The 25,547-nt window shown below is 35.0% G+C and overlaps 3 protein-coding genes across 3 annotated transcripts; 1 reads left to right on the forward strand and 2 right to left on the reverse strand.

Annotated features, from left to right (window-relative positions):
* Window positions 1–3,453: 3,453 nt before the first annotated feature.
* On the reverse strand, window positions 3,454–4,880 carry LOC139891117 (phospholipase A1-IIdelta). Its single transcript, XM_071874046.1, has one exon. The coding sequence runs from the start codon at window positions 4,847–4,849 to the stop codon at window positions 3,599–3,601; it is 1,251 nt and encodes a 416-aa protein (XP_071730147.1). The 5' UTR covers window positions 4,850–4,880; the 3' UTR covers window positions 3,454–3,598.
* Window positions 4,881–5,206: 326 nt separating this feature from the next.
* LOC139891118 (uncharacterized) lies at window positions 5,207–7,523 on the reverse strand. The gene is made up of 5 exons (XM_071874047.1): window positions 7,467–7,523; window positions 6,512–6,638; window positions 6,312–6,362; window positions 5,865–5,916; window positions 5,207–5,709 (listed from the first exon to the last, which is right to left on the reverse strand). Exons 2-5 carry the CDS (start codon window positions 6,623–6,625, stop codon window positions 5,510–5,512), a joined length of 417 nt encoding a protein of 138 aa, XP_071730148.1. The 5' UTR covers window positions 6,626–6,638; window positions 7,467–7,523; the 3' UTR covers window positions 5,207–5,509.
* A 9,350-nt stretch (window positions 7,524–16,873) lies between these two features.
* LOC139891119 (leucoanthocyanidin dioxygenase-like) lies at window positions 16,874–18,640 on the forward strand. The gene is made up of 2 exons (XM_071874048.1): window positions 16,874–17,376; window positions 18,076–18,640. Exons 1-2 carry the CDS (start codon window positions 16,874–16,876, stop codon window positions 18,638–18,640), a joined length of 1,068 nt encoding a protein of 355 aa, XP_071730149.1.
* The last annotated feature ends 6,907 nt before the right edge of the window (window positions 18,641–25,547 follow it).

Below are 25,547 nucleotides of genomic sequence, written 5' to 3' on the forward strand. Positions count from 1 at the left end.
ACTAGTGGACTCGCGTAGTTGCTTTAGAAGGCTTGCTTTTGGATTGTTTAGGATTGGGTAGCGTATCCCCAATCGCCATGCTCAGCTTTATTTTGTATTAAAAGTCGTGTGGTCGAAACTAGTATTATGTACTTAAAGGGTAATTTGGGCATATGTGAGCCCGGTGTCGAAAAACCCTTTTTATTAATGGAACGTGTTAATTTTAACTATTGTATTATGTTGTGAAAAGCATTTGGTCTAAATGTGTCGGGAAGTCGAAGATCTTTTCGCGTGAGTTGGAAAATCCGGACAGCGGGCTGCCAGGCCCTGTGCGCGCCGCGCACAGGTGGGTGTGCGCGCCGCGCACCCCATCTGGTCAGCCCAGTCAGTTTTAAATTTTTTTTTATTCCGCGTTTTTGGTTGGTTAACGGGTTGGGATGTTACAAAAATGAATATATGAAACATATATATTATTAATATAAAAAGTATATAACTAATATATATATATATATATATATATATATATATATATATATATATATATATATATATATATTGTTCGATTACAACTATGTATATAAATAAATATACAAATGATAAAGGTTCGTGAATCCGAGGCCAACCTTGCATTGTTCAGTATCGCCGTATGAATATTTTTACTACAAAATATTGTATTGTGAATTTCATTTGCTCCCTTTTTAAATGCTTTTGCAATATATATTTTTGGGACTGGGAATACATGCGCTGTTTTTACAATTGTTTACGAAATAGACACAAGTACTTAAAACTACATTCTATGGCTGAATCATTATACCAGATATCACCCTTTTAGCTTGGTAGCCTAAGAATTAGGGAACAGACCCCCTAATTGACGCGAATCCTAAAGATAGATCTATTGGGCCTAACAAACTCCGTCCAGGTTATGGATGCTTTAGTACTTCGATTTTATATACAGATGAGTGTACCTGTATATTTGGGGATATTCTAGATGCATTCGTTAATGTCGGTTACCAGGTGTTCACCATATGAATGAATTTTAATTCGCAGGTTATGTGTACTATTTTATTACACAGGTTATGTGTAATATAAAAATGAAATCTTGTGGTCTATTAAAATTATGGAAATGAATGATTATGATAAACCTATGAACTCACCAACCTTTTGGTTGACACTTTTAAGCATGTTTATTCTCAGGTACGAAAGAAATCTTTCGCTGTGCATTTGCTCAATTTAGCAATATTACTTGGAGTCATTCATGGCATATTTCAAAAGACGTTGCATTCAAGTCATTGAGTTCAAAAGACTGTTATAAAAGATTAGTCATTCATATTAGGAGATTCATATATCATTTGTATCGAAAGGTTATATTTTGAAATGAGTTGTCTTTCAACGAATGCAATGTTTGTAAAACGTATCATATAGAGGTCAATACCTCTCAATGAAATCAATTGAGATGAATCGTTTATAATCGATATGAACGGGTCGTTAAATCGGACCCGAACCCGATTATGAATATTCATCTCAAACCCGGACTCATACCCATCGGGTGTTCATTTACTTACTAAAAACCAGGTAATCGAGTTTTTTATGGGTATTCGGATCCCCATTTACTTACTAACTATTGGGTAAACGAGTTTGTCCACGAGTATTTGTGTCTCCATTTATAATAAAATACGTATATAATAAAATAAAATAATATATGTATATTATCTATTATTTAAATTTATACGGGTCAAGTATATGGATTCGGGTATTTTTGAGTATACGGGTAGGGGGTAGTTGGGTTTGTATTTAAAATTATCCCTGGACTGAACCGCATAAATGTTTAAAACCATCCTTATACCCGGACCATGTTGATTTAGTGTAATTAAGGGATTTTGTGTACATTTGTAAACGGGTTAAGAGGTCTGGAGTGTACACCATTAAGTGATAGTCTACCAAGACCAAAAAGTGGTTTTCCATTTTATACTCTCATGACTTGGTCTACTCAAAATTTGACTAAGTGTTTTCGTGTTATGTCTTCTTAGTCAGTTAAAATTTGACTAAGTATTTTATGTGCTATGTTTTTTTAGTCGGCTCAAATTTGGCTAAGTGTTTGGTGGTGCCTCTTAAGAGGCAGCACATAAAAAGCTTTTAGAGGCAACATAAGAGAGTGTTGAAGACGCATCACAAGAAAGTGCTGAAGAGGCATCACAAGAAAGTGCTGAAGAGGTAACACAAGTTTGGTGCTCCCTTTAAGAGGCGACACGGAAAATCCTTTAGAGGCAGCATCAAAAAGACTTGTTAAAATTCATTGTGTTTTGCTACTCACTGGGCAACAAGGATTTGCTACTCGCTCTTAGAGGCAACATGAAAAACACTTAGCACGAATTTGAGATTTAGTGTGATGTCCAAGTTTAAGTAAATAGGGAAGAATTATTCATGTAACAACTTATGCTATATTTGTTGAAAGGATGATTCTTGTTTTTGAAAAAGATTATTATATTAACAACTATTAACATTATGGGAGACATTTATGGAGAGTCAATCGACCAACTGATTCGAATATATCTTCTCCGTATTTACGGGTGCCTATATATACATAGACGATCATTCATGAGATATACAATACGAAACCTAAATACTCTACTACGAAAGGGTTCTTGTTTTCTGCCAAAAACAATAACATAATCTTTGTCTTATCTGAAGTGATATTCGTGTAACCGAGACAATAAGAGTCGCATAATTACTTTCGAAAAGTGTGATACCATGATTCGGTCATTTATCCGGTCACCGATTATTTTACCTTACACGAAAATTTAAAACCTCCAACAGCCCATGACTCGTAGACCCGGCCATACCCGTCTCAAAAAATTGAAGTTTTGTATTTCTCCATCTGTTACTGTGTATTTTTGGCATCCATATCTATCAACAGATGTCACTATTTCAACCGGAACCAGTTTGAGACCAAAGAACAAAATCTACCACAAATCACACGATCAAATGAATCACTAAAACTACCCAATATACGCAACATCACAACCAGTCAGCCACACTCCTTTTAGAACTACCGGCAGGATGTTCATTAGTTCGGTTCTATGTTTCTATTCATCAACTATTAAATATTTGTATAGTTTTTGCGGCATAAGAAAAACGATTCTTAATTTTGGAACCAAATAGCATACCTGAAGGAGAAACTATCCGATCAGTAAAATATGTTTTTTCGAAGTACATTCTCATAACAAATACTACACATACAAGACACACCAACTCACAAATATTTGTGCCCGGAAATAAACGGGTATACGGTGCGGGTAAAAAAGTAAAATCTTATCCGTTTATTATCCAGGACTATTGATGTGTGTTGTAGAATTGTAGTGTTTAAATTTCTATTTGTATTTTTTTCCCCATTAATTTTGAATATATAACTTTAATGCTATTTCGCTGTTGGTTGTATTTGTTACTTGTGCAATGTTTGTGCAATGTATACAGTTTTTTTATTGAAGCCATGTATGCAATTCTACTTATTGGACAACATCAAATATCATATCATACAAATCTTAGAAACAACCTTACATCATAAAGAAACCAAATACACAGAAAATGAACAATGACAGTTAAATTGCAACCCAAACATTGATCACTCTGTAAACTCAGGGACAGGTATGTCTTCTTCATCAGGTGGCTCCAAAACCCAATCTCCATTTGCGTTCACAATCATACCTTTATTCTTTTCAATCCACCATGACCCCGGTACCAAGAACTCGTCCTTCAAAAACTCGCTCGATTTATTCACCAACGCCAAACTCCTCTCAACCTTAAGTTCAAACTCGCCATCAGCCCCATTCCACCCAGCTACCACATGCAACATCCCCTGCAAATTATGCCAGTCACTGGTGTTATTCGATTCCTTCAAGCTTGCAGACTTTCGTGTATCGATCACAAATTCAACCCCCGAGTTCACGTACCCTAATAACCGACTCGGGTAAAGCGGAATCAGATCAATCTTGTTCTTTATATGTAAGATTTTAACGTTCGAGAATTCGTTGAGACGATCATTGAACGCTTTGTTACCCACTTGCGGTGACCCAAACACGAACGCTGAAATCGGGATGTCTGTTATCCCGTTTTCAGCTAGATCGAAACATGATAAGATTGATAAACTCGCACCAAGACTGTGTCCCGTTTGAATTATGCTAATTTCTTCACCTTTATACTTGTCCACCAACTGTTTGATACAAGTCAACACTTGTGTTCTCGCGCTTACTTTTGTAAAAGCCGAATTCGGATCGTCTGACGTGTAAATCGTTAACCAACCCTGCATAACTCTCGGAGTCGCTTCTTCTTCGTCACTACTACTATCACCCGCTTCTGCTTTAATCGAACTCAACGTTTTTTGAGTTAAAAGTGGTTGAGTAGACGCACTTTTAGCTCCAAAAACATCAATCCATTCGAAATCCCGACTAGTTCCTCTCCACACGATATAAATCTCTCGTCGACCTAACGTTTTACTCACCTCATCAGTAGTGGTCGCAATGTATCCGATCCAGTTCGATTCCCGGTCCCACGATTCACGAGATAACGAGCGGAGAAAAAAGGCTTCGGGAACCGAGATTTTGGCGGTAGCGTAAATGAATGCCGAGACTTGGTAATCGGATGGTGATGGTTGGAGCATGACCTTGGGGAAAAACGATTGTTTCCCGTAGCGACTGCTGCCGGCGTACTTTGAGTTTTTGTCGTTGTTGAAGGCGTCGTAGGTGGCTTGACAGAAATCGCCACATCGGAGAATGAGTGTACGAAGAGCGATGTCGAACGGGTCGAGAAGGCCGACCCAGTTGTTGCTTCCGAGTAGCTCTAGCCATGGAGTATTGGATAGAATTGTGGATTCCATATGGTGCAATTGGTATGAAATGAATGGCTGTTGTGCGCATGTATTATAATTGCAAAAAGTGGGGCATAATAATAAGCATGTCACACGTGACAACTTTAATATAACACCAAATACATAAAGTTGGCAAAAGTTGAACAAATAATAAACCCCAAATAATGTTAAATATGTTCAATGGAGAACATATCCTTGTTATGTATACACGTGCATTGCACGTTCGATTAATAAGAATCCAGGTTGAACATATCAAGTCCATTACTTCTCATTTAAATTTTTGTGCAACTCATTTGAATTTTTGGTTCTTTTTTTTTTTTTTTTTTTTGACAAAAAAAACGAATACTCATATAAAAACGAGGTCGATTTACAAAGGAAAACGCCCTCAACAGGGAATACAAAGGCCACGGGAGAAATGGGGAAGCTCGCACCTAGAAAGTAACCATCAAAGCTAAAACTATCTATAAACGAGCCTCCCTAACACCCCGAAAAAAACCTAACAACCCACCAACCAATGGAGTATAAATCAATACATACACAACAATACAATTTTTGGTTCTTCTAACAGAAAATACAAAGAATAAATAAATCCAAACTGAAACCAAACTTATATACGAGACATGCTACTTAGATTGAAAAGGAACAATGACTAAACTGCAAGTACTTGGGCTAGTCGGGTTTAATGTTACTCTGTTCGTTTGTTGAGTTGGTTTGAGTCTCTGGTAACAACTTGAACCTAAGAATCTTTTGAGTTTGACAAACAGGTTTAACTTGCTCTTTTGGAACTTGATTTAGCTTATTTTTGAATTTTTCCGAAATGAGATTCGCTTCAGATAAACCAGTTTCTTCATGGTCCACTGGAGTAGCATCTGCAATGGATACTTAATAAGTTACGGTTACATACATAACATATTACATGGTGTAGACATGAATCAAAAGCCTAAACTAATAAGCTGCAACTTTGCAAGGACACATGTGTATAACAGAAAGATTGTTATTTACGTTTTTCAGTTCTTCAACTTACCATCTTCACTGAAAACAATACATGTCCCAATGGTTTCCTCGTATTCACCAATCTACAAAATCCACAACCATAAAACATATCGTGACAAACGTTATTAGAGCAAAGCTAAAAAACAACAGTATGTCCACCTGTAATAAAAGTGGCATATGTTACCCGTTTACTTATCAGTGGGGTCAAATCAGGTTATACTTCATATCAAACGGGTCAGACAGGTAAAAATGAATCAGTTAAGATATTAGAAGAATTTAGACAAGATAGTAGGTCAAGTGACCCTACTTGTTTTGACCCGTTACCAAACTCACCCATTTTGATGCCTCTACCTACCCTCATACAGAGTAGAACAAAAACAAATACACTTAATTCGAATATCCCTATCTGAACCAGACTTGTGTGTTTATTTAGTAACTTTTTAAGCGAAAATCAAAGGAGCCACTAGAAAAATATTACCAGCTTTATTTTGCCATCGATAATAAGAATCAGGTTTAGTGTGTCCAGGCCCTGCAGTTTCAGCCAAAACGATTACATAAATATAAGCCTCGTATCTACAATCCATCTCAGGTGTAGCAATTAGCATAAAAAAACAACTGACTTTATACACTTAAGCCCGACTTTTACAATAGTAAAATTGTGTGGGTTAACATACGTACAGATAGAACGTAGGGAGTATTAGGTAATATGTCAACTTGAGCAGAAACTGAATCCAAGTCAAGTACCACATATTCATCTTCTTCACCCTCCACATCATCACGAGATGTTGCCATTGTTTTCTAGTCTCTGTACACAATACACATGTTAACTTTCTTTTATTAAATAAGTCCATTAGATAAGATATACATTAATGATTTAAAGGCTAAAGCTGACATAGTCACATATACTCCCCTAGTAGAAAGCATCAGTGAATCAGGAATCTTAAAGTTTATATAACGAACAATGATGTGTCATGTGTCTATTGTCCACCTCATATGGATTTCGAAAGCGATATCAAAGAACTCTATAAGGTTTTGACAGCAAAAATGAGCATAAAGCCCATATAACACCTTTCCTTTATGGCATCACATCATAATATATATTGTAAATGGCAGACAAGAATGCAATTGAAATAATACTATATTATCACTATGATTATTTAATTACACTATCATTATGACTATCTTCAACAACATATCTTGTTGATTTAAACTCATTCAATGTGAAATCACCTCATAAGCTACTTTGTCTCTAGTTACTTTTTTTTATTCATACAACAAACAACAAAAGTTATAACTGATAAAAATCCAAAAAAGGCAAATCATCTCATTAACATATAGTAAGTTTCTCTCCTAGAAATTTCAATTTTTTTAAAAATAGATTTATTATGACTCAGGGAAAAATTTGAATTAACAGAGAAATTAGTATGCAATCGACATTGATAAATTTTGGATTTTAAGTTACACATACAGAAGAACGTATATTGATAAGGGCCTAAAACTCTAGTTAGATAAATTCGATTCAAGTAACTAACTAAAAAGCTACCGAAATCAACAAATGATTAACTTTATAATTATCAGCAAAATATATGAATACCAATTGTTTTCCGTTGAAGACTATAAAATTTGAAATTACCTGTTTGTAGCGTAGAGGAAGATGGGAGGTGTGGTCTGAGCAAAACGAAAAGACGCTAATGTTAGGAAGTTACTAGATTCCTATTTCAATTAAGCCCTAACTGTAGCCCATCGAAATATCTAGCTTCGCGCCAGAGGCTTCGTTTTGAATGCGAGTTAAAAAAAAAGTCTTGATCTATTTTGTAAAATTTTTTTTTTTCGACATCTAACATTGAAGGGTTGTTACTTTTGTGAAAGTTGTTTCTTTTATCATTGAGGAAGAAAAAAGAAAGAAAAAAAGTTAGTTGATTTTTTTGTAAAAATGTATTTTTTTCGACATCTTTTGGTAACATTGAAGGATTGGTTCTTTTACGAAAATTGTTTATTTTATCGTTGGGGACAAAGGAAAAAAAAGGGTGAAATGACAAAAATACCCTTGATTACTAGTGGTGAATAGTGAAATAGTGTTTTGTCTGTTAGTATATATATAAATTATTATATTACTATATTAATTATTAATTATTATTATTATTATTACTACTTAACTATTACACAAACACAGTGAATAGTAACCAGAAGTATTTTTGTCATTTCACCTTTTTCCCTTTTTTTTTTTACTTTTTCCTTCCTTTCCCCAAATAAAGCTCTCCAACTTTGTTCAAAAAATAAAACCGACCCTCCAAATAGGGAGGTAAAGTGTCAACTAACTATTATCATAAAAAATCTTAACTAAACTCCACCCAAATATTCAATGGGTCATATCTTCTCGCTCGCAACGAGTTAAATTTTTTCGACAACATCGTTAAACTCGAAATAATTTTAGGAACACAATGTCACTAACTATAGGCAAAACGGGCGCTTTTTAAAAACGATAAATATTTGAGATACTTTTCATACACGTTGATTTTGCGTTAAATTTTTAAAAGTCGACAATTCCATAGCGAAACGCGGAGATGTAAAATAACATTTAGATCTTTGACGGGTTATACCTTTTAGTTCGACTCGAGTTGCGCTTCAACGACATAATCGTTAGCCACGAAATAATTTTACAAACTAAACACAATAAAATACATTGAAAATTGAACCCCAGCGCGAAGCGAGGGTTCGATAACTAGTTATAATTCATAAGTAAGAAAATGCTTTAAATCTTATTTATTTTTCTTGAAAAAATGTATAGAAATAGATTTCTTATTTTAAAAAATACCTTAGAAAATAGTAATTATGTAGTATTTCATAAGCCCTATTTTATTTTTTATTTTTATTTTTTCATAAACTAGTTGTAATGACCTTATTTTTTAAGAGTTTATAGTTTTCATAAACACTAATTTTTATATGCTACCAAACAAAACTTATGAGTGTGTTTGATCGCACAACTTATTGGAGTTAAGCTTATTTTTGTACGATCTCAAACTAGTAATATCGTTTAAGTGACATAATTTTCACCGTTTATGAAAAAATAAGGTAGTTGAACTAGCTTATAGAATAAGCTCATAGCTTATGATTCATAATTAACATATTTGTTTTTATATATATATATATAGGGGCATGATCAATGGGGAAGTAACCAATCGGGGGGAAGCGGGGGAAAGTGGGGGGAAGCAAAATTTTTTTTTTTTTCCATTTTTTTGTAATTTTTTTCAGGCATCAAGATCACACGAAAATATGAACATTTAGAAAAGACACTTCGTGATGAATGTTAATATTTAGGCGGGAAAACGATCGACAAAAATAACATTCAAGATAATATTGGTCGTGAAGAATGTTAATGTTTTATCTTCTTCATGTTTTGTGAAGCAAAATTTAGCCCGATTTAGAGTTTAGGGTTTAGGGTTTGATGTTTTGGCTTTAGTCCCTAAACCCTAAACACTAAACTCTAAACCGTTCGTGTTAAAAAACTCAATCTAAATCCTAAATTTAAACCCTAAATCTAAACCATAAACCCTAAATTTCAAAACCCTAATATCTAAACCCTAATATCTAGAGCCCTAATAGCTAAACCCTAATATCTAAAACCTCAACACACGTTCGAAAAACACGATAATTGTTATATATTACTTCTTCGAGCGTTTTTTCGCCAAAATAAAAACATTTATCACAAAGTGCCTTTATTAAATGTTCATATTTTCATCCAATCTATAATGTTCGTGAACAAAGTTTTTTCAAAAAATGAAAAAAAAAGTTTTTGCTTCCCCCCGATTGGTTACTTCCCCCTTGATCCTACAACTATATATATATATATATATATATATATATATATATATATATATATATATATATATATATATATATATATATATATATATATATATATATATATATGTATAGTCAAAAGTTCAAACGAGAACCATAAAAAAGGAAAGAACTGCGAGAACTTTTGATTTATAAAGATTTTCACATGTAACTAGATTGAATCACACATAAACCTTGATGAAGATTATGAATGAACATAAAATAGTTGAAAAACACTTATATTTTACCTATGTAATTAAATATATAGTTTCTCGTTCACATGTGCAAATTTGTTTCCGAACATGTGAACAGTTTCATATAATTAAAAATTTAACATGTAATTTGAGCTAATGAACTTATGTTTGTAAATGATATGTGCATTAATTAACATTTGCAAGTAATTTATTGCATTTAAACGCATAAAAACTATCAAATTAAATATTTCTCGCAGTTCTCACCTTTTTAGTGGTTCTCCTTTGAACCTGCCCATATATATATATATATATATATATATATATATATATATATATATATATATATATATATATATATATATATATATATATATATATATATATATATATATATATATATATATATATATATATATATATATTATATCATATATTTTTATTATTTTTTAAATTAATTTATAGCCATAAGCTCCAACTAGCTTTGATCAACACTTGTAAAAAAATAAGCTCCAACTTTCGACTTTTAAAAATAAATTCTAGCTATCAACTACAACTATAAGTTTTCGTTCAAGCTATAAGCTCCAACTATATATATATATATATATATATATATATATATATATATATATATATATATATATATATATATATATATATATATATATATATATATATATATATATATATATATATATATATATATATATATATATTGGTAGGATCAAGAGGGAAGTAACCATTCGGGGTGAAGCGGGGGAAGCAAAAACTTTTTTTTTTCGTTTTTTGAAAAAACTTTTTTCACGAACATTATAGATGAGATGAAAATATGAACATTTAGTAGAGACACTTTGTGATAAATGTTTTTATTTTGGCGGAAAAACGCTCGAAGAAGTAATATATAACAATTATCGTGTTTTTCGAGCGTATTTTGAGGTTTTAGCTATTGGGGTTTAGATATTAGGGTTTAGATATTAGGGTTTATAGGGTTTAGATATTAGGGTTTAGAAATTTAGGGTTTAGGGTTTAGATTTAGGGTTTAGATTTAGGATTTAGATTGAGTTTTTAACACGAACGGTTTAGAGTTTAGGGTTTAGGGTTTAGGGTTTTGTGTTTTGGGTTTATGGAATAAACCCAAAACACCAAACCCTAAACCCTAAACCCTAAACTCTAAATCGGGCTAAATTTTACTTCACAAAACATGAAAAAAAACGTTCATATTCTTCATGAACAATATTATCTTGAATGTTATTTTTGTCGATCGTTTTCCCGCCTAAATAATAACATTCATCACGAAGTGTCTCTTCTAAATGTTCATATTTTCGTGTGATCTTGATGCCGGAAAAAAAAATTCAAAAAAAAAATAAAATTTTGCTTCCCCCGATTGGTTACTTCTCCATTGATCCTGCCCATATATATATATATATATATATATATATATATATATATATATATATATATATATATATATATATATATATTATCATATATTTTTATTATTTTTTAAATTAATTTATAGCCATAAGCTCCAACTAGCTTTGATCAACACTTGTAAAAAAATAAGCTCTAACTGTAAGAGTTGAATAATTCATGCCCTTTAGGGTTTATCATTGATCATATATATATAGTACAGATACACAGATTACAAGAGTTATACATGGACACAAATACAAATATGTAAAGTAGATCTAGACTTATTTAAGCTAATCTTGTCCTCTAAGTATATCACATATCTTGTCCTCCAAGTATCTTGTTATTATCGCTAATACCCCCCCTCAAGAGAATAGGTGGGGGACCAACATGAAGCTTGGCACGAAAAATCTCAAACAATGGACGTGGAAGACTCTTAGTAAAGATATCTGCTAGCTGAAGTGTAGTAGGCACAAACTTTGTGTACAAGCGACCGGAAGAAATAAGTTCCCGGATGAAATGATAATCAATATCAATGTGCTTCGAGCGTTTGTTAGAAACCGGATTTTGACTTAAAAACAGAGCACTCTTGTTATCACAAAGAATCGTTGGACGATCAGGTGGAAGAACATATAGCTCACGAAGCAAATGAGTGATCCAAATTATTTCAGCAGTAGTGTTAGCGAGAGCCCGATACTCAGACTCACAACTAGAACGAGAAACAGTAGGTTGTTTCTTCGCACTCCAGGATACAAGGTTGCCACCCAAGAAAATAGAATAACCATAGGTGGAACGCCTTGTCTCAAGACAACGTGCCCAATCAGCGTCCGAATATCCAAGTAAAGTTGGTGACGATGTATGCGAAAAAATTAGCCCATAAGAAAGAGTATCTTTGACGTAGCGTAGAATACGCTTAACAGCTTGAAAATGATCAATAGTCGGAGCATGTAGAAATTGGCTCACTTGATTTACAGCATATGACAAGTCAGGGCGCGTGATGGTAAGATATTGCAAGGCACCAACAAGGGATCGATAATGAGTAATATCCGTAAAAGGTTTCCCCTTAGACGAAAAAGAATCGGTGGTAGCTAAGGGAGTTGCCACGGGTTTAACATCAAGCAATTTAGCCCTCGTGAGCACATCATAAGCATACTTCGTTTGGCTCAAAAATAGGCCAGAGTCAGTGTAGACAACCTCAAGTCCCAAGAAGTAACTAAGACGGCCAAGATCTTTGATGGCAAATTCGTCATGTAGTCGCAAGATAAATTTTCGAATATAAGTATCATCATTGCCAGTAAGTATCAAGTCATCTACATAAACGAGAAGATAGAGAAGACACGTACCACGTTTAAAGACAAATAATGAGGGATCTGCGCCACTACAAGTAAACCCAAGACGAAACAAAAAAGTACTAAGTCGTTGAAACCATGCTCGGGGAGCCTGTTTCAGACCGTACAGAGCCTTCTTTAGCAGACATACATGAGAAGGACGTGAGGGATCAAGAAACCCTGGTGGTTGCTCCATAAAGACTGTCTCAGTTAAACGACCGTTAAGAAATGCATTTTTAACGTCAAGCTGATGAAGCGGCCACTTATGAAGAGTAGCAAGTGAAAGAACGATGCGGACAGTGGCGGCTTTAACCACGGGACTGAAGGTAGCCGAATAGTCGAGGCCAGGTATTTGTGTAAAACCTTGAGCCACGAGACGAGCTTTCAACCGATCAATAGTACCATCCGAGTGATATTTAGTGCGAAATACCCATTTGGAACCAACAACATTATAGTGTTTAGGACGAGGCACAAGTTCCCAAGTAGAGTTAGCACGTAAAGCAGACATTTCTTCTCGCATTACCGCGAACCATGCAGGATCTTTAGAAGCTGACTTGAATCCACGAGGCTCGGTATGTGTAAGTAGCGCATGATGAAGTCTAGTGGAAGCAAGTTGAGCAACGTCAAGAATATATCTTGGTTTAAAGATCCCTGCCTTAGCACGAGTAACCATCGAATGACCAGGAGCAACATTAGCAACATTAGGTGATGGTTGCGTAGGAGTGGGTGTAGGACTCTCTGGATCAAGAGTAGCAACAGTAGGTGATGATGCAACATGTGTGGGTTGTTCATTAGAAGAAGGTAAGCTATCATCATGACATAAAATGCAAGAAGGTGTGGCAGCCTCTACAATAGATGGCAAAGAACTATCTGTTGATGTTGGAACAAAGGTAGCCGAGTCATCAAAATTAGAAAACACCAATGATGCTAAATCCGATTGCGGAACAGTCCCAGAAAAAGGAAAAAACACCTTCGTCAAATTGAGCATGACGGGTAATATATATGCGACCCGTAGAAATGTCAAGACACCAATAACCCTTATACTGTGTGCTATAACCAAGAAAAACACAAGAAATGCTGCGAGGTGCCAACTTGTGAGGTACATAATCTCGTAAATATGGAAACACTCGACAACCGAATGTTCTAAAATTATTGTAGTTCGGAGTTGCACCAAATAGTAGCTCATAAGGGCTCTTGGAGTTTAAGCCAATTGATGGAAGACGATTGATAATATATGTGGCGGTAATAAAGGCGTCAGTCCATAAAGAGGCCGGTGCACTTGCATTAAACATCATAGCTAGACCGGTTTCAGTGATGTGGCGATGCTTGCGTTCAACACGCCCATTTTGTTGCGGAGTGTGGGGGCAAGAGATGCGATGATGGGTCCCATTCTCTTGAAGCATAGAACGCACATGAGAGTTCAAAAATTCTGTGCCACCATCACTTTGAAATATCTTGACTTTGCGAGAAAATTGTGTTTGAACAAATAACAAAAATACTCGCAAGACATCATAAAACTCCGTTTTGGTCTTTAGAGGATAAAACCACGTAAACCTTGAAAAATCATCAACAAATATAACATAATAACGGTATCCATTAGTAGCAATAACAGGCGCAGGGCCCCAAAGATCACAATGAATTAAATCTAAAACACTGGAGGAACGTTTTTCATTTATATCAAAAACCAAACGTTTGCTCTTAGAAAGCTCACAAGACGAACAAAGACCCGGTTTCGGTAAAACAGAAGTAACCGATAACCGTCCTAATTTATTCAAAAGAGAAATAATACGAAAATTAACATGCCCTAACCGGCTATGCCATAATTCAAAAGAACCACATAAACGACTAGTACGTAAATGAGAAATAAATGCTTGTTGTCCACGTTCCAATATGTATAGATCATGATGTCTTCGACCCGTTGCTAGAACCTCCTTTGTGTATCTGTTCTGAATGAGAAAAGAGTTTTCAGAAAACAAAATATCAACGGGATTATCGTTAGTGAGCTTGCTAATAGATAACAAATTTTTTGTAATAAATGGGACCACAAGAACATCAAGTAAATTAATATCTTTGGAAAAAGATAGATTGCCATGATGAGATATAAACAAGTTAGCGCCATTACCAACTGTTACTTTGTCTGTACCTGTATACGGAACAGAAGAGTCAAGTGTAGAAGTCGACGACGTCATATGGGCGGTGGCACCAGAGTCAACATACCAGTCGGGCGAGTTACTTGTCACGTGACAATTAGAATGAAAGGCCTGAGCTAAATTTGCATCCATTGACTGAGTACGAGTGGCATACGAAGACAACTCTGGACAAGTAGAGGCATAGTGCCCATTGATGCGACATAACTGACATTGTGGAGTTCTTCTGCCACGTCCTCTTCCATACGAATTATTATAACCACGGCCTGCAAAGCTACGACCCCTACCACGAGAGGTGTAATTGTTGCTTCTGTTGTTATTAGAATTTGAACGAACTGTGAAGGCAGCTTGAGTTGGCGAAGTTGTTTGAACCGAGTTTAAAAATAACTCGTGACTCTCAGCTTGAGAGCAGAGATCACGAAAAGTAGGGCGTGGTTTGATAGTCCGTTGTGTGGTGGAGAAGGTTTCAAAAGAAGGTCCAAGGCCGCAAAGAAAGTAATGACTTTTATCAACATCGTCTACCGGATGTCCAATCGCAGCAAGTTGATCACACACAGTTTTAAACTTCTGAATAAAAATAGATACACTGGTTGTTCCTTTTTGAAGAACACGAAGAGAATCCCTGAGAGTGTGCATCCTGTCCAACGAATTGTTACTGTAAGAGTCTTCAAGAGCTTTCCATACTTCATGAGCAGTTTTTAGTCCTAAAACAATAGACATAGATTCTTCAGAGAGTGAAGATTGTATGATAATAAGAGCACGTTGATCCGATTCAAGCCAAGTAGAATACTCAGGATTAGGAGATTTTACGTTCTCAACAATAATAGTTGGCGATGGAGCAGTTAAAGTTCCTTCAACATAGGGCATTAACTTTTGATAAGATAAAAGTGGTAATAATTGGTGCCTCCATAACAAATAATTGGAAGAGGTTAATTTAATTGTAATCATGTGTAGAATCGTGTTAAGTGATAACGATCCATCAGTGGATGGTGAAGAGGAAGTGGACAAAACCATGGTAATATATGCTGCTCGTAAAGTAGAAGAATAAAAATTGCAAGAAGAATAGATGATCAGTTATTTAAATTATGATCAACCAATTGACAATTAAGAGGTTTTCTCTTGTTAAAAGAACAATTTGTCACCACGTGGAAGAATTGTGGTTGTGACTCAATATTAAGGACAACAGGTGGCAATCAATAAGAGAAGAAAAATTTGCACATGGAGGTATTAAGAGAAAAGAATAGCACCGATGTCGGCAAATAAGAAAAATAGAAAAAGAAGCTTTATTGATCGTGAGGATCGGAAGAATTATTAGGCTGATACCATGTAAGAGTTGAATAATTCATGCCCTTTAGGGTTTATCATTGATCATATATATATAGTACAGATACACAGATTACAAGAGTTATACATGGACACAAATACAAATATGTAAAGTAGATCTAGACTTATTTAAGCTAATCTTGTCCTCTAAGTATATCACATATCTTGTCCTCCAAGTATCTTGTTATTATCGCTAATACTAACTTTCGACTTTTAAAAATAAATTCTAGCTATCAACTACAACTATAAGTTTTCGTTCAAGCTATAAGCTCCAACTAGTTAGTCAAACACACCCTATAATTTGAAGCTTATTAAAATTATTAAAATTATAAAGCTCTCGTAAATTCATAAATTCGTGGATCAAACGCACCCTGGTTAAAACTATTTAAATGATTTGATTACATAAATCTTGCATATATTTATATATTTTTGGCACCATTCATATTATGATAGAAAAAAAAAAAAAATGTGGAATACTTACTTATCAGTACGAACCGACAAATCAACTTTCAACATTTCTCTTAAAACTAAAACTAAGAATAAAATTTGTCTTGTAAAAAAAATTATTAATTAGCCAAAAAATTTTAGATAGCATTAACGGCCCAAGTTAAAATTATAAAGTCAAGCCATATTTTGAATGGGGATTACACCACATGACTAACCCCCAAGTCAGTCCACCATCCATCCATTCTATCATTAAACCATAACTCCCCAATCATCTTTAAAACTTCAATACCTTCCATAATAAAACCATATATCATTTCACTCACACCCTACCACAAACCACCACCTAACTAAAAAATGGTGATTTCATCAAACACACGAGTCGAAAGCTTAGCTAAAAGCGGCATCGATCAAATCCCAAAGGAATACATTCGTACACAAGATGAACTAACAACCATTACCAACATTTTCGACGAAGAAAACAACCAAAAAGGCCCACAAGTCCCTACAATCGACTTAAACGACATTAACTCCAACGACCCAATAACTCGTGAGAAATGTAGTCATGAGCTAATAAAAGCAGCCACTGAATGGGGTGTCATGCACCTTGTTAACCATGGAATCTCGCTCGACTTGATCAATCGTGTTAAGGTTGCAGGCGAAAGCTTTTTTAATCAGCCGGTTGAAGAGAAGGAGAAGTATTGTAACGATATCGGGTCAGAGAAGATTCAAGGGTATGGAAGTAAATTAGCTAATAATGCTTGTGGTCAGCTTGAATGGGAAGATTACTTCTTCCACCTTGCATACCCGGAAGAAAAACGTGATTTGACCGTTTGGCCCTCAACGCCTAAAGATTACATGTAAGTACGATATATTGGTGAACATTTAGCAAATTTCGCTAATGTGACCAATCTTGACTCGACTCGTGTACACCTTTCAGGTCAAAGGGGCCAGTAAAATTTGGTGGGTTAGTTTATGATGGGTTGGTTTCAGGTCAAACGGGTCAAAGTTAATTGGCTGCTGGTTATGGTTTTGAGTTGGTGGGTTGGATTTGGGTTGATTTCGGCTTGGTATATAACAAAAAGAACATTTAATATCATTTTGAGTTTGTCAGTCGAACCGTTGACCCAGACCCAACCCGACTTAAAAATTAAACGTGAAAGAATATGCCCAATCTGGACACGACCCATGTACAGCTTTCATGTTTGGTGGGTTAGTTTCGGGTCAAATGGTCAAAGTTTATCGGCTGGTGGGTTGGATTTGGGTTAATTTCGGGTCAAAAGTACATTTAAAATATTCTCAGGTTTGTCAATTGACGCGTTAACCCAGACCCAGCCCGACCTAAAAATAATAAGTGTTGGCGGTTTGAGAATTCCAATCCTAACCCGTTTAGTTTTAGGGGGTTCCGGTCATTTTAAGAATTATCACTCAAAATTATCACGTTTCATAAACGCAAATTTGTTCGGTTCAGAGGCCAGCAGGTAAAAGTGTGCTAATTGTGTAGTTGTTTTAGTGACACTAAGTTTGATCAATAAATGGCTATTTTTCTTGTTAAACAGCCCTGCAACCGCTGAGTACGCAAGACAACTACGATCACTTGCCACCAAGATACTCAGAGTGTTATCTCTAGGATTGGGACTCAATGAAGGACGACTAGAGAACGAGGTAGGAGGTATAGATGAGCTAATCCTTCAACTAAAGATCAACTATTACCCAAAATGCCCTCAACCCGAGCTAGCCCTTGGCGTCGAAGCTCACACAGACGTAAGTGCACTCACGTTCATACTCCACAACATGGTTCCCGGGCTCCAACTCTTTTATGATGGACAATGGGTCACTGCAAAATGCGTACCGGACTCTATCATCATGCACATTGGTGACACTATTGAGATATTAAGTAATGGCAAGTACAAAAGCATCCTTCATAGAGGACTTGTGAATAAGGAGAAGGTTAGGATTTCTTGGGCGGTTTTCTGTGAACCGCCCAAAGAGAAGATCATCTTAAAACCGCTTCCTGAGACGGTTTCTGAGGAGCAACCTTCGCGTTTTCCACCACGAACGTTCCATCAGCATATGGAACATAAACTGTTTCGGAAAAACAATGTTGTAGTGGAGCAAAAATAATATGTATCTTATAAGAATATTGTGTGGTGCGAATTGAGTGCAGCGTATATGCATGTAGAGAGGTATCAATGGTTATAAATGTTTAAATGAAACTTGTATGTTATCGTTACAAAATATGCTTGTCAATGAAAGAATACGTTACTTTAATGGCTCTTCTTAGAAACTATTGGTGATTTTAGTGTTCTACAACAAAATGATTTTGGTTAGTTGTGATTTGTTTGAAAACGAATTGATAGTTACGGACTTTACGGTACATAAGTAAAACGCTCCGAAAATGTACAGCTACGAAGCAAATAACGAAGTAAAGCCCATGGGGTGAATCATAAACGGAGCGGTGGTCTTGGATAGAGTGCACCGAATGCCTTGGTTAAACAAAGTCAACCTCTAAGGGTGAAAACTAGCTCGACCACTGCAATAACTACTTAGTGCCATAGAGGATGAGAAACATCCATCTTTAAGTAGTAAGACCTATTTATGGAAAGACCAAGAATCTTTCCATAAGACCATCTATAACCGTGACTGTGACGTCATAGACAGTTTTGATACTTTTTGGTCAAAAAATGCAATCCAACTGTGATTTGGCAATGTTAGTTTCTGACATTTTACAACCGTGTGTGTCAGTTTTTTGTGTTAAATATAGGGTAGGGCGATGTAGTAAAATCTGATTGGAAATGGGGTGAGAAAAATAAATTAATTATAAAAAATATATATTAATTAAAATTAAAAAATCATTGATTGGTTAAAATGAAAACTGACCATTTTTTTTTGCGTTGAGGGCCTGACTAACGCCCCTAACTGACGAAAACTAACGCCCCGTTAACAGCCATCGGTTTTCGTCAGTTAGTGCCAACAAGGACTGGCGGGGTAAAGTGACGCTCGGTTGGGTATGGTCTAATACATAGAAATCATGTAACACCTCGAAAGGTGCAATTCGACTTCTACAAATGGAGTCCTTACGTCCGATCAGAACACACAATCCATTCGGTTCAGCATTGAACATGAATAACACTCAATTACTCTTAAACCCTCTCTTGGTGGCGTAAAGAGATCATTGTACTCGCTACCTCCGGAGAACCGCCAACAAAGAAGTGTAACCCTCTTATTCATCTAACTAATACGCCATTGTGATTTAGGATATTGTCATTCTATAATCATTATAGAACACACCAAGAATTGTACAAACACAAATGGTTTGGTGTATAATTAGCAAAGTTTGGCATACAATTAGGCCTCGTGCGAGTTGTATGTCTTGGTACTATGTGGTTTGGTTTTCTCATTACATCCCGCTTCATGATTTTTTGGTATGGTTATTAGTGGCTGAGAAGCTAAAGACTCAAGATAAGTTGAAACCTTGAGAATGCTACGAGGTTGCTCAACTGAGTTGCTTTTTCTGTCGGCAACAATTAGATACTCATTCACAGTTGTTCTTTGATTGTTCGATGTCTATATCTGTTTGGTCTAAGGCGAGAAGTTTGATTCATGTTCATTTATAATGCGATAATTGGCAAGATTTTGTTCAAACTATGAGTCCTTTTGCTCAAAGAAAAGTGGCGAGAGTGGTTATTGCTAAGCTCGTGTTGACTTTTGTTTACTTTTTATGGCAAGAGAGAAATTAATGTTGTTTCAACGGAAAATCGCGGACTGCTGATCAAATATTTATAATGTATATCTATCTATATTATACATAAAAAAACCCCAAAATTGTAAACGCCGTCACCTGCCTTTTCTGATCCTTCTCTCCGATCTTTTCCTTCTACGTCGTTTTATAGCAGTCGTGATGCGTTTCTCCTCCCCGACCACCGGTATCTCGCTGTGACAACCCGAAAATTTCTGACTAAATTTAAACTTTATCTTTATATGTTTCCGACACGATAAGCAAAGTCTGTAATGTTGAATCTCAAAATTTTGGAACTACATTCATGTAATTAATTACCCTTTGACCGTGCTCGACGATTCACAGACATTTATGTGTATATAGATATGTACATATAATATATAATTATACTAATTGAAAACATTAACAAAGTATTAGATGTATAATACTTTACATGAACGTATTTGTTTCAATACATGCTTAATATATTTATTGACGGAATTAAAAGATAATATCAAATGATTGAATTATCAGATACATTGTGATATGATTACGAGTCTCTGTTGAGAGGTCCATATTGATTTGGGAAATCTTTCCATTTTAACAATATTCGGAAAATGGTAAAGTGATTTACAAGTAAGAACAAATATGTCAATTAACGATAACTGGACAAAGGTTAGTAGAGATTAACTTTCAACACAATGTTTGCCTCGTGTCTTTTGATAAGATAATTATTAGTTTTCATAATATTGAAAACGTTTTATGACATAGATGAAATCTTTTAAAGAATGAATTTGAATATATACATGATAATACTAAAAACGAACATATATTTCATAGCATTATCCCTCAAGAAAGACAAACTTTTAGTTGCAATTGTTCTATTTACAAGTGATATTCGTTCAAATAATAAAAGGTGAAGACAAAAGACATATTCGACGAATTGAAGACGCAAACTACCAAAAAGCTCAAAACTACAAAATACAATCAAAGTGGTTCAAATTATTGATGAGAAACGTCTCAAAATTACAAGAGTACAAGCCGCAAAACGCAAAATACAAGATATTAAATTGTACGCAAGGACGTTCGAAAATCCGAAACCGGGACCAGAGTCAACTCTCAACGCGCGACGCAACGGAGCGAAAATTACAAGTCAACTATGCACATAAATATAATATAATATTTAAATAATTCTTAAAATTATTTATATATTATATATATTTAATAAAACTGTCGGCAAACAAGAAAACAAACGAACCTGAGCTGGAATCCCAGGCCATGCGATCGCATGGCCAGGAAGTAGAAAAACCATGCGGTCGCATGACCCCAATTGTCAGGCCACATGAAATGTCCCGTTCTTATTGATTAAAAACGTTCCATATTAATTGATTTCGTTGCGAGGTTTTGACCTCTATATGAGACGTTTTTCAAAGACTGCATTCATTTTTAAAACAAACCATAACCTTTATTTCATAAATAAAGGTTTAAAAAGCTTTACGTAGATTATCAAATAATGATAATCTAAAATATCCTGTTTACACACGACCATTACATAATGGTTTACAATACAAATATGTTACATCAAAATCAGTTTCTTGAATGCAGTTTTTACACAATATCATACAAACATGGACTCCAAATCTTGTCCTTATTTTAGTATGCAACAGCGGAAGCTCTTAATATTTACCTGAGAATAAACATGCTTTAAACGTCAACAAAAATGTTGGTGAGTTATAGGTTTAACCTATATATATCAAATCGTAACAATAGACCACAAGATTTCATATTTCAATACACATCCCATACATAGAGATAAAAATCATTCATATGGTGAACACCTGGTAACCGACATTAACAAGATGCATATATAAGAATATCCCCATCATTCCGGGACACCCTTCGGATATGATATAAATTTTGAAGTACTAAAGCATCCGGTACTTTGGATGGGGTTTGTTAGGCCCAATAGATCTATCTTTAGGATTCGCGTCAATTAGGGTGTCTGTTCCCTAATTCTTAGATTACCAGACTTAATAAAAAGGGGCATATTCGATTTCGTTAATTCAACCATAGAATGTAGTTTCACGTACTTGTGTCTATTTTGTAAATCATTTATAAAACCTGCATGTATTCTCATCCCAAAAATATTAGATTTTAAAAGTGGGACTATAACTCACTTTCACAGATTTTTACTTCGTCGGGAAGTAAGACTTGGCCACTGTTGATTCACGAACCTATAACAATATATACATGTATATTAAAGTATGTTCAAAATATATTTACAACACTTTTAATATATTTTGATGTTTTAAGTTTATTAAGTCAGCTGTCCTCGTTAGTAACCTACAACTAGTTGTCCACAGTTAGATGTACAGAAATAAATTGATAAATATTATCTTGAATCAATCCACGACCCAGTGTATACGTATCTCAGTATTGATCACAACTCAAACTATATATATTTTGGAATCAACCTCAACCCTGTATAGCTAACTCCAACATTCACATATAGAGTGTCTATGGTTGTTCCGAAATATATATAGATGTGTCGACATGATAGGTCGAAACATTGTATACGTGTCTATGGTATCTCAAGATTACATAATATACAATACAAGTTGATTAAGTTATGGTTGGAATAGATTTGTTGTAACGACCCTGGTTTTTTCAACGTTATTTATTAATAATTATTATTATTAATACGTGTGATTAATCGAATGTATGTTATTACATTTACATGTTGCTTTGATTGCCCGTACTTGAACTTTAAATGCCCGAAACGTCTTTGTGACACCCGGAACTTGCACGAATAATATTTTAAGATATTATTTACATTCATGATTAATTTTATTAATCATTTTAATTAACTAAGGCTTTTAGTTAGTTACTTGGGCTTAAGATGGACTTTTATTGGATTACTTGCTAACTACTTGCAACTTGGGCCTTTTAAGTGTTAATGGACTAGTGTAAGCCCACCCTACTTATATTATGGATTAATCTAGCCCATGTTTACATGTAAGTATGATACTTGAACTTAAACTAGATGGTTAGCTTGAAAATGGAATCTAGTTGCCATAATCCCCATGAACACCACCTTATTATCCAACTTTAATCATCTTTACAAGCTAGTGACCAACAAGCAACTCTCTTCCCCCTCCCAAGCATCTTGACCGTCGGCCTTAGGAGGCTTATGGGTCATTTTTGTTTCATTTTACCTTATCATTTCATCACTTGTTTTCTCTCATTTCAAAACACACACAAAACACTTACAACTTTCTCTCATTTTCTCTCAAGGTTTTCTATCTTCTTTGTAAGTAACTTGAAACATTTTCTCTTCTTTTTCTCCAACCAAAACCGTGGCCTAGTCCCCCTTTAATCATCATCAATCTTTGTTGTTAAAGCTTTTGTTACTTGTTCTTGTTTAAAGTTAATTACTTGTAAGTTACTAAGTTGTTTACTTACTTACTTTCATGTTACAAGAACAAACTTACTAGTTTGATTTCTTCATCTTTTTCTTGTTACAACAAGAACATTCAAGAACATAATCTATCTAGTTATGTTCTACATATTTTGTTTCAAAGAATTGAAGTTCATAGTTGTATAAACTCATTACTTGTAGTTCTTGAAGTAACTTTGAAGTTACTTCACTTAAAGATCAACTTGGGTTGAATCTTTAAAAGTATGAGCAACTATGAATCATTTTCTTGTTTATTTAGTTTTCTACTTTATTTGTTTCAAAGATTATGAGTTCTTTGTTGTTAAAATCATACTTGCAAGTCATGGAAGTAAACTTGAGGTTTACTTTACTTAAAGATCAACTTTGGTTGAATCTTTAAAGTATGAACAACACTTGAACTAGCTACTTGTTTAATTAACTTGTTTCTTTACTTTTATGCACCTTATTTACATGTTGTTAGTTTATTTGGTCAAGAACTACAAGTTAGACTTGATCTCATAATCTTCTTGAACTTAAAAGTTAACTTATGAGTTTCAAGAACATAGAAGTGTAACTTACAAGTTACAACTTCAAATACCTTTGAAAGATCTAAGTTATCTAGCTTATGGTCTTCTTAAATTGTCATAAACAAAAGCTATAAAGCTTACATACACTTTACTAGTTGTTGATTTAAGTTTATAACTTGTTTTTACTTCTAAAGTTCATGTAAGTGTTGAAACTAAGCCTTGATGTAACCTTGGTTCATCAAACACTTACAACACTTGCACTTGAGTTATGATGGACAAACCTTGGTCAAAATGATGTTAACACATCAACGAGTTGTACACTTGAAGCTATACGCATCAAGAATGAGAACCGTGATGAACATCAAGCACCGAGACAACCGGAACTCTCCAAAACCCACTGTTCTGTCCAAAACCTACTGACCTGATGCTTCTGGAACATACCAGTAGACCTGGGCTGTTCTAACCTTGATTTTTAGATAGAACTTTTCGAGTAGATAACTTTTCATATAGGACTCGTCTTAATCCGAGTTACGGTTTAGGATTTATGGCCCTCCGATCGTTACCATGTCCTTTAACGTTGTGCAGAAATTTCTGACCTACTCGCACTTAGACCGTCGCCACGGTCAAACCAAGACGAGTTTGCTTCTGTAAATTTTACCACACTTAAGGGACTCATAGACGGAGCCATGACCACTGGTCTCACCTTAATTCAGTAAGGGTAGAGGCTGTGGTGACTGACCGAAGTCAGCCTTTGTTTTAAACGACTTTCATAAACGAGCCTTACTTGTTACCTTTTGTTTAATGATGATTGATGATGACCCTTATGACCTTAATTACGTACTTGTAAACCTTTTAAGACGACTTATTGACTTAGTGCTATTTGACTTAGGTTGAGGACGTTTGGACCGTTACTTGCACACCACTTTCCGACTACTACCTTACCATTACTACTAATCATTGTGAGTTATAGCATTCCCTTTTTACTTTAACTTATTTTGGGAACTGAGAATGCATGCGGATTTTATGTTTTACATACTAGGCACGAGTACTTAAACTTTATATATGTGTGGGTTATATAACGGCAGAAACATTCCCTTTAGCTCGGTAACGTTTAATCATTGGTTTTTGAACCGTGAACGCGAATCTTAGATATGGATCCATAGGGTTTGACATCCCCACTCGGGCTAGTAGCGCTAGCATTTAACGAGTGTTTAATACTTCGAGGTTATACGCACTTGCCAAGTGCACTTTAAGGGGGTACATTAAACGTTAAGTTAGTTACCGGGTGCCCACGGTTAAGCATATACTTTTACATACTTTTGAAACGCTCGTTGTAGCACTGAAATCTCG

The sequence above is a fragment of the Rutidosis leptorrhynchoides genome, chromosome 2, assembly GCF_046630445.1.
Source record: "Rutidosis leptorrhynchoides isolate AG116_Rl617_1_P2 chromosome 2, CSIRO_AGI_Rlap_v1, whole genome shotgun sequence".
NCBI classification, from domain to species: domain Eukaryota; kingdom Viridiplantae; phylum Streptophyta; class Magnoliopsida; order Asterales; family Asteraceae; genus Rutidosis; species Rutidosis leptorrhynchoides.

Excerpts from the sequence above, each read along its gene's own strand:
- LOC139891118 (XM_071874047.1), bottom strand. The coding sequence starts at position 6,625 with ATGGCAACATCTCGTGATGATGTGGAGGGTGAAGAAGATGAATATGTG. Across the intron at positions 6,363-6,511 it reads ATACTCCCTACGTTCTATCT|GGCCTGGACACACTAAACCT; the intron begins GTACGTATGTTA and ends CTGAAACTGCAG. Across the intron at positions 5,917-6,311 it reads TCGATGGCAAAATAAAGCTG|ATTGGTGAATACGAGGAAAC; the intron begins GTAATATTTTTC and ends TGGATTTTGTAG.
- LOC139891119 (XM_071874048.1), top strand. The coding sequence starts at position 16,874 with ATGGTGATTTCATCAAACACACGAGTCGAAAGCTTAGCTAAAAGCGGC. Across the intron at positions 17,377-18,075 it reads TCAACGCCTAAAGATTACAT|CCCTGCAACCGCTGAGTACG; the intron begins GTAAGTACGATA and ends CTTGTTAAACAG.
- LOC139891117 (XM_071874046.1), bottom strand. The coding sequence starts at position 4,849 with ATGGAATCCACAATTCTATCCAATACTCCATGGCTAGAGCTACTCGGA.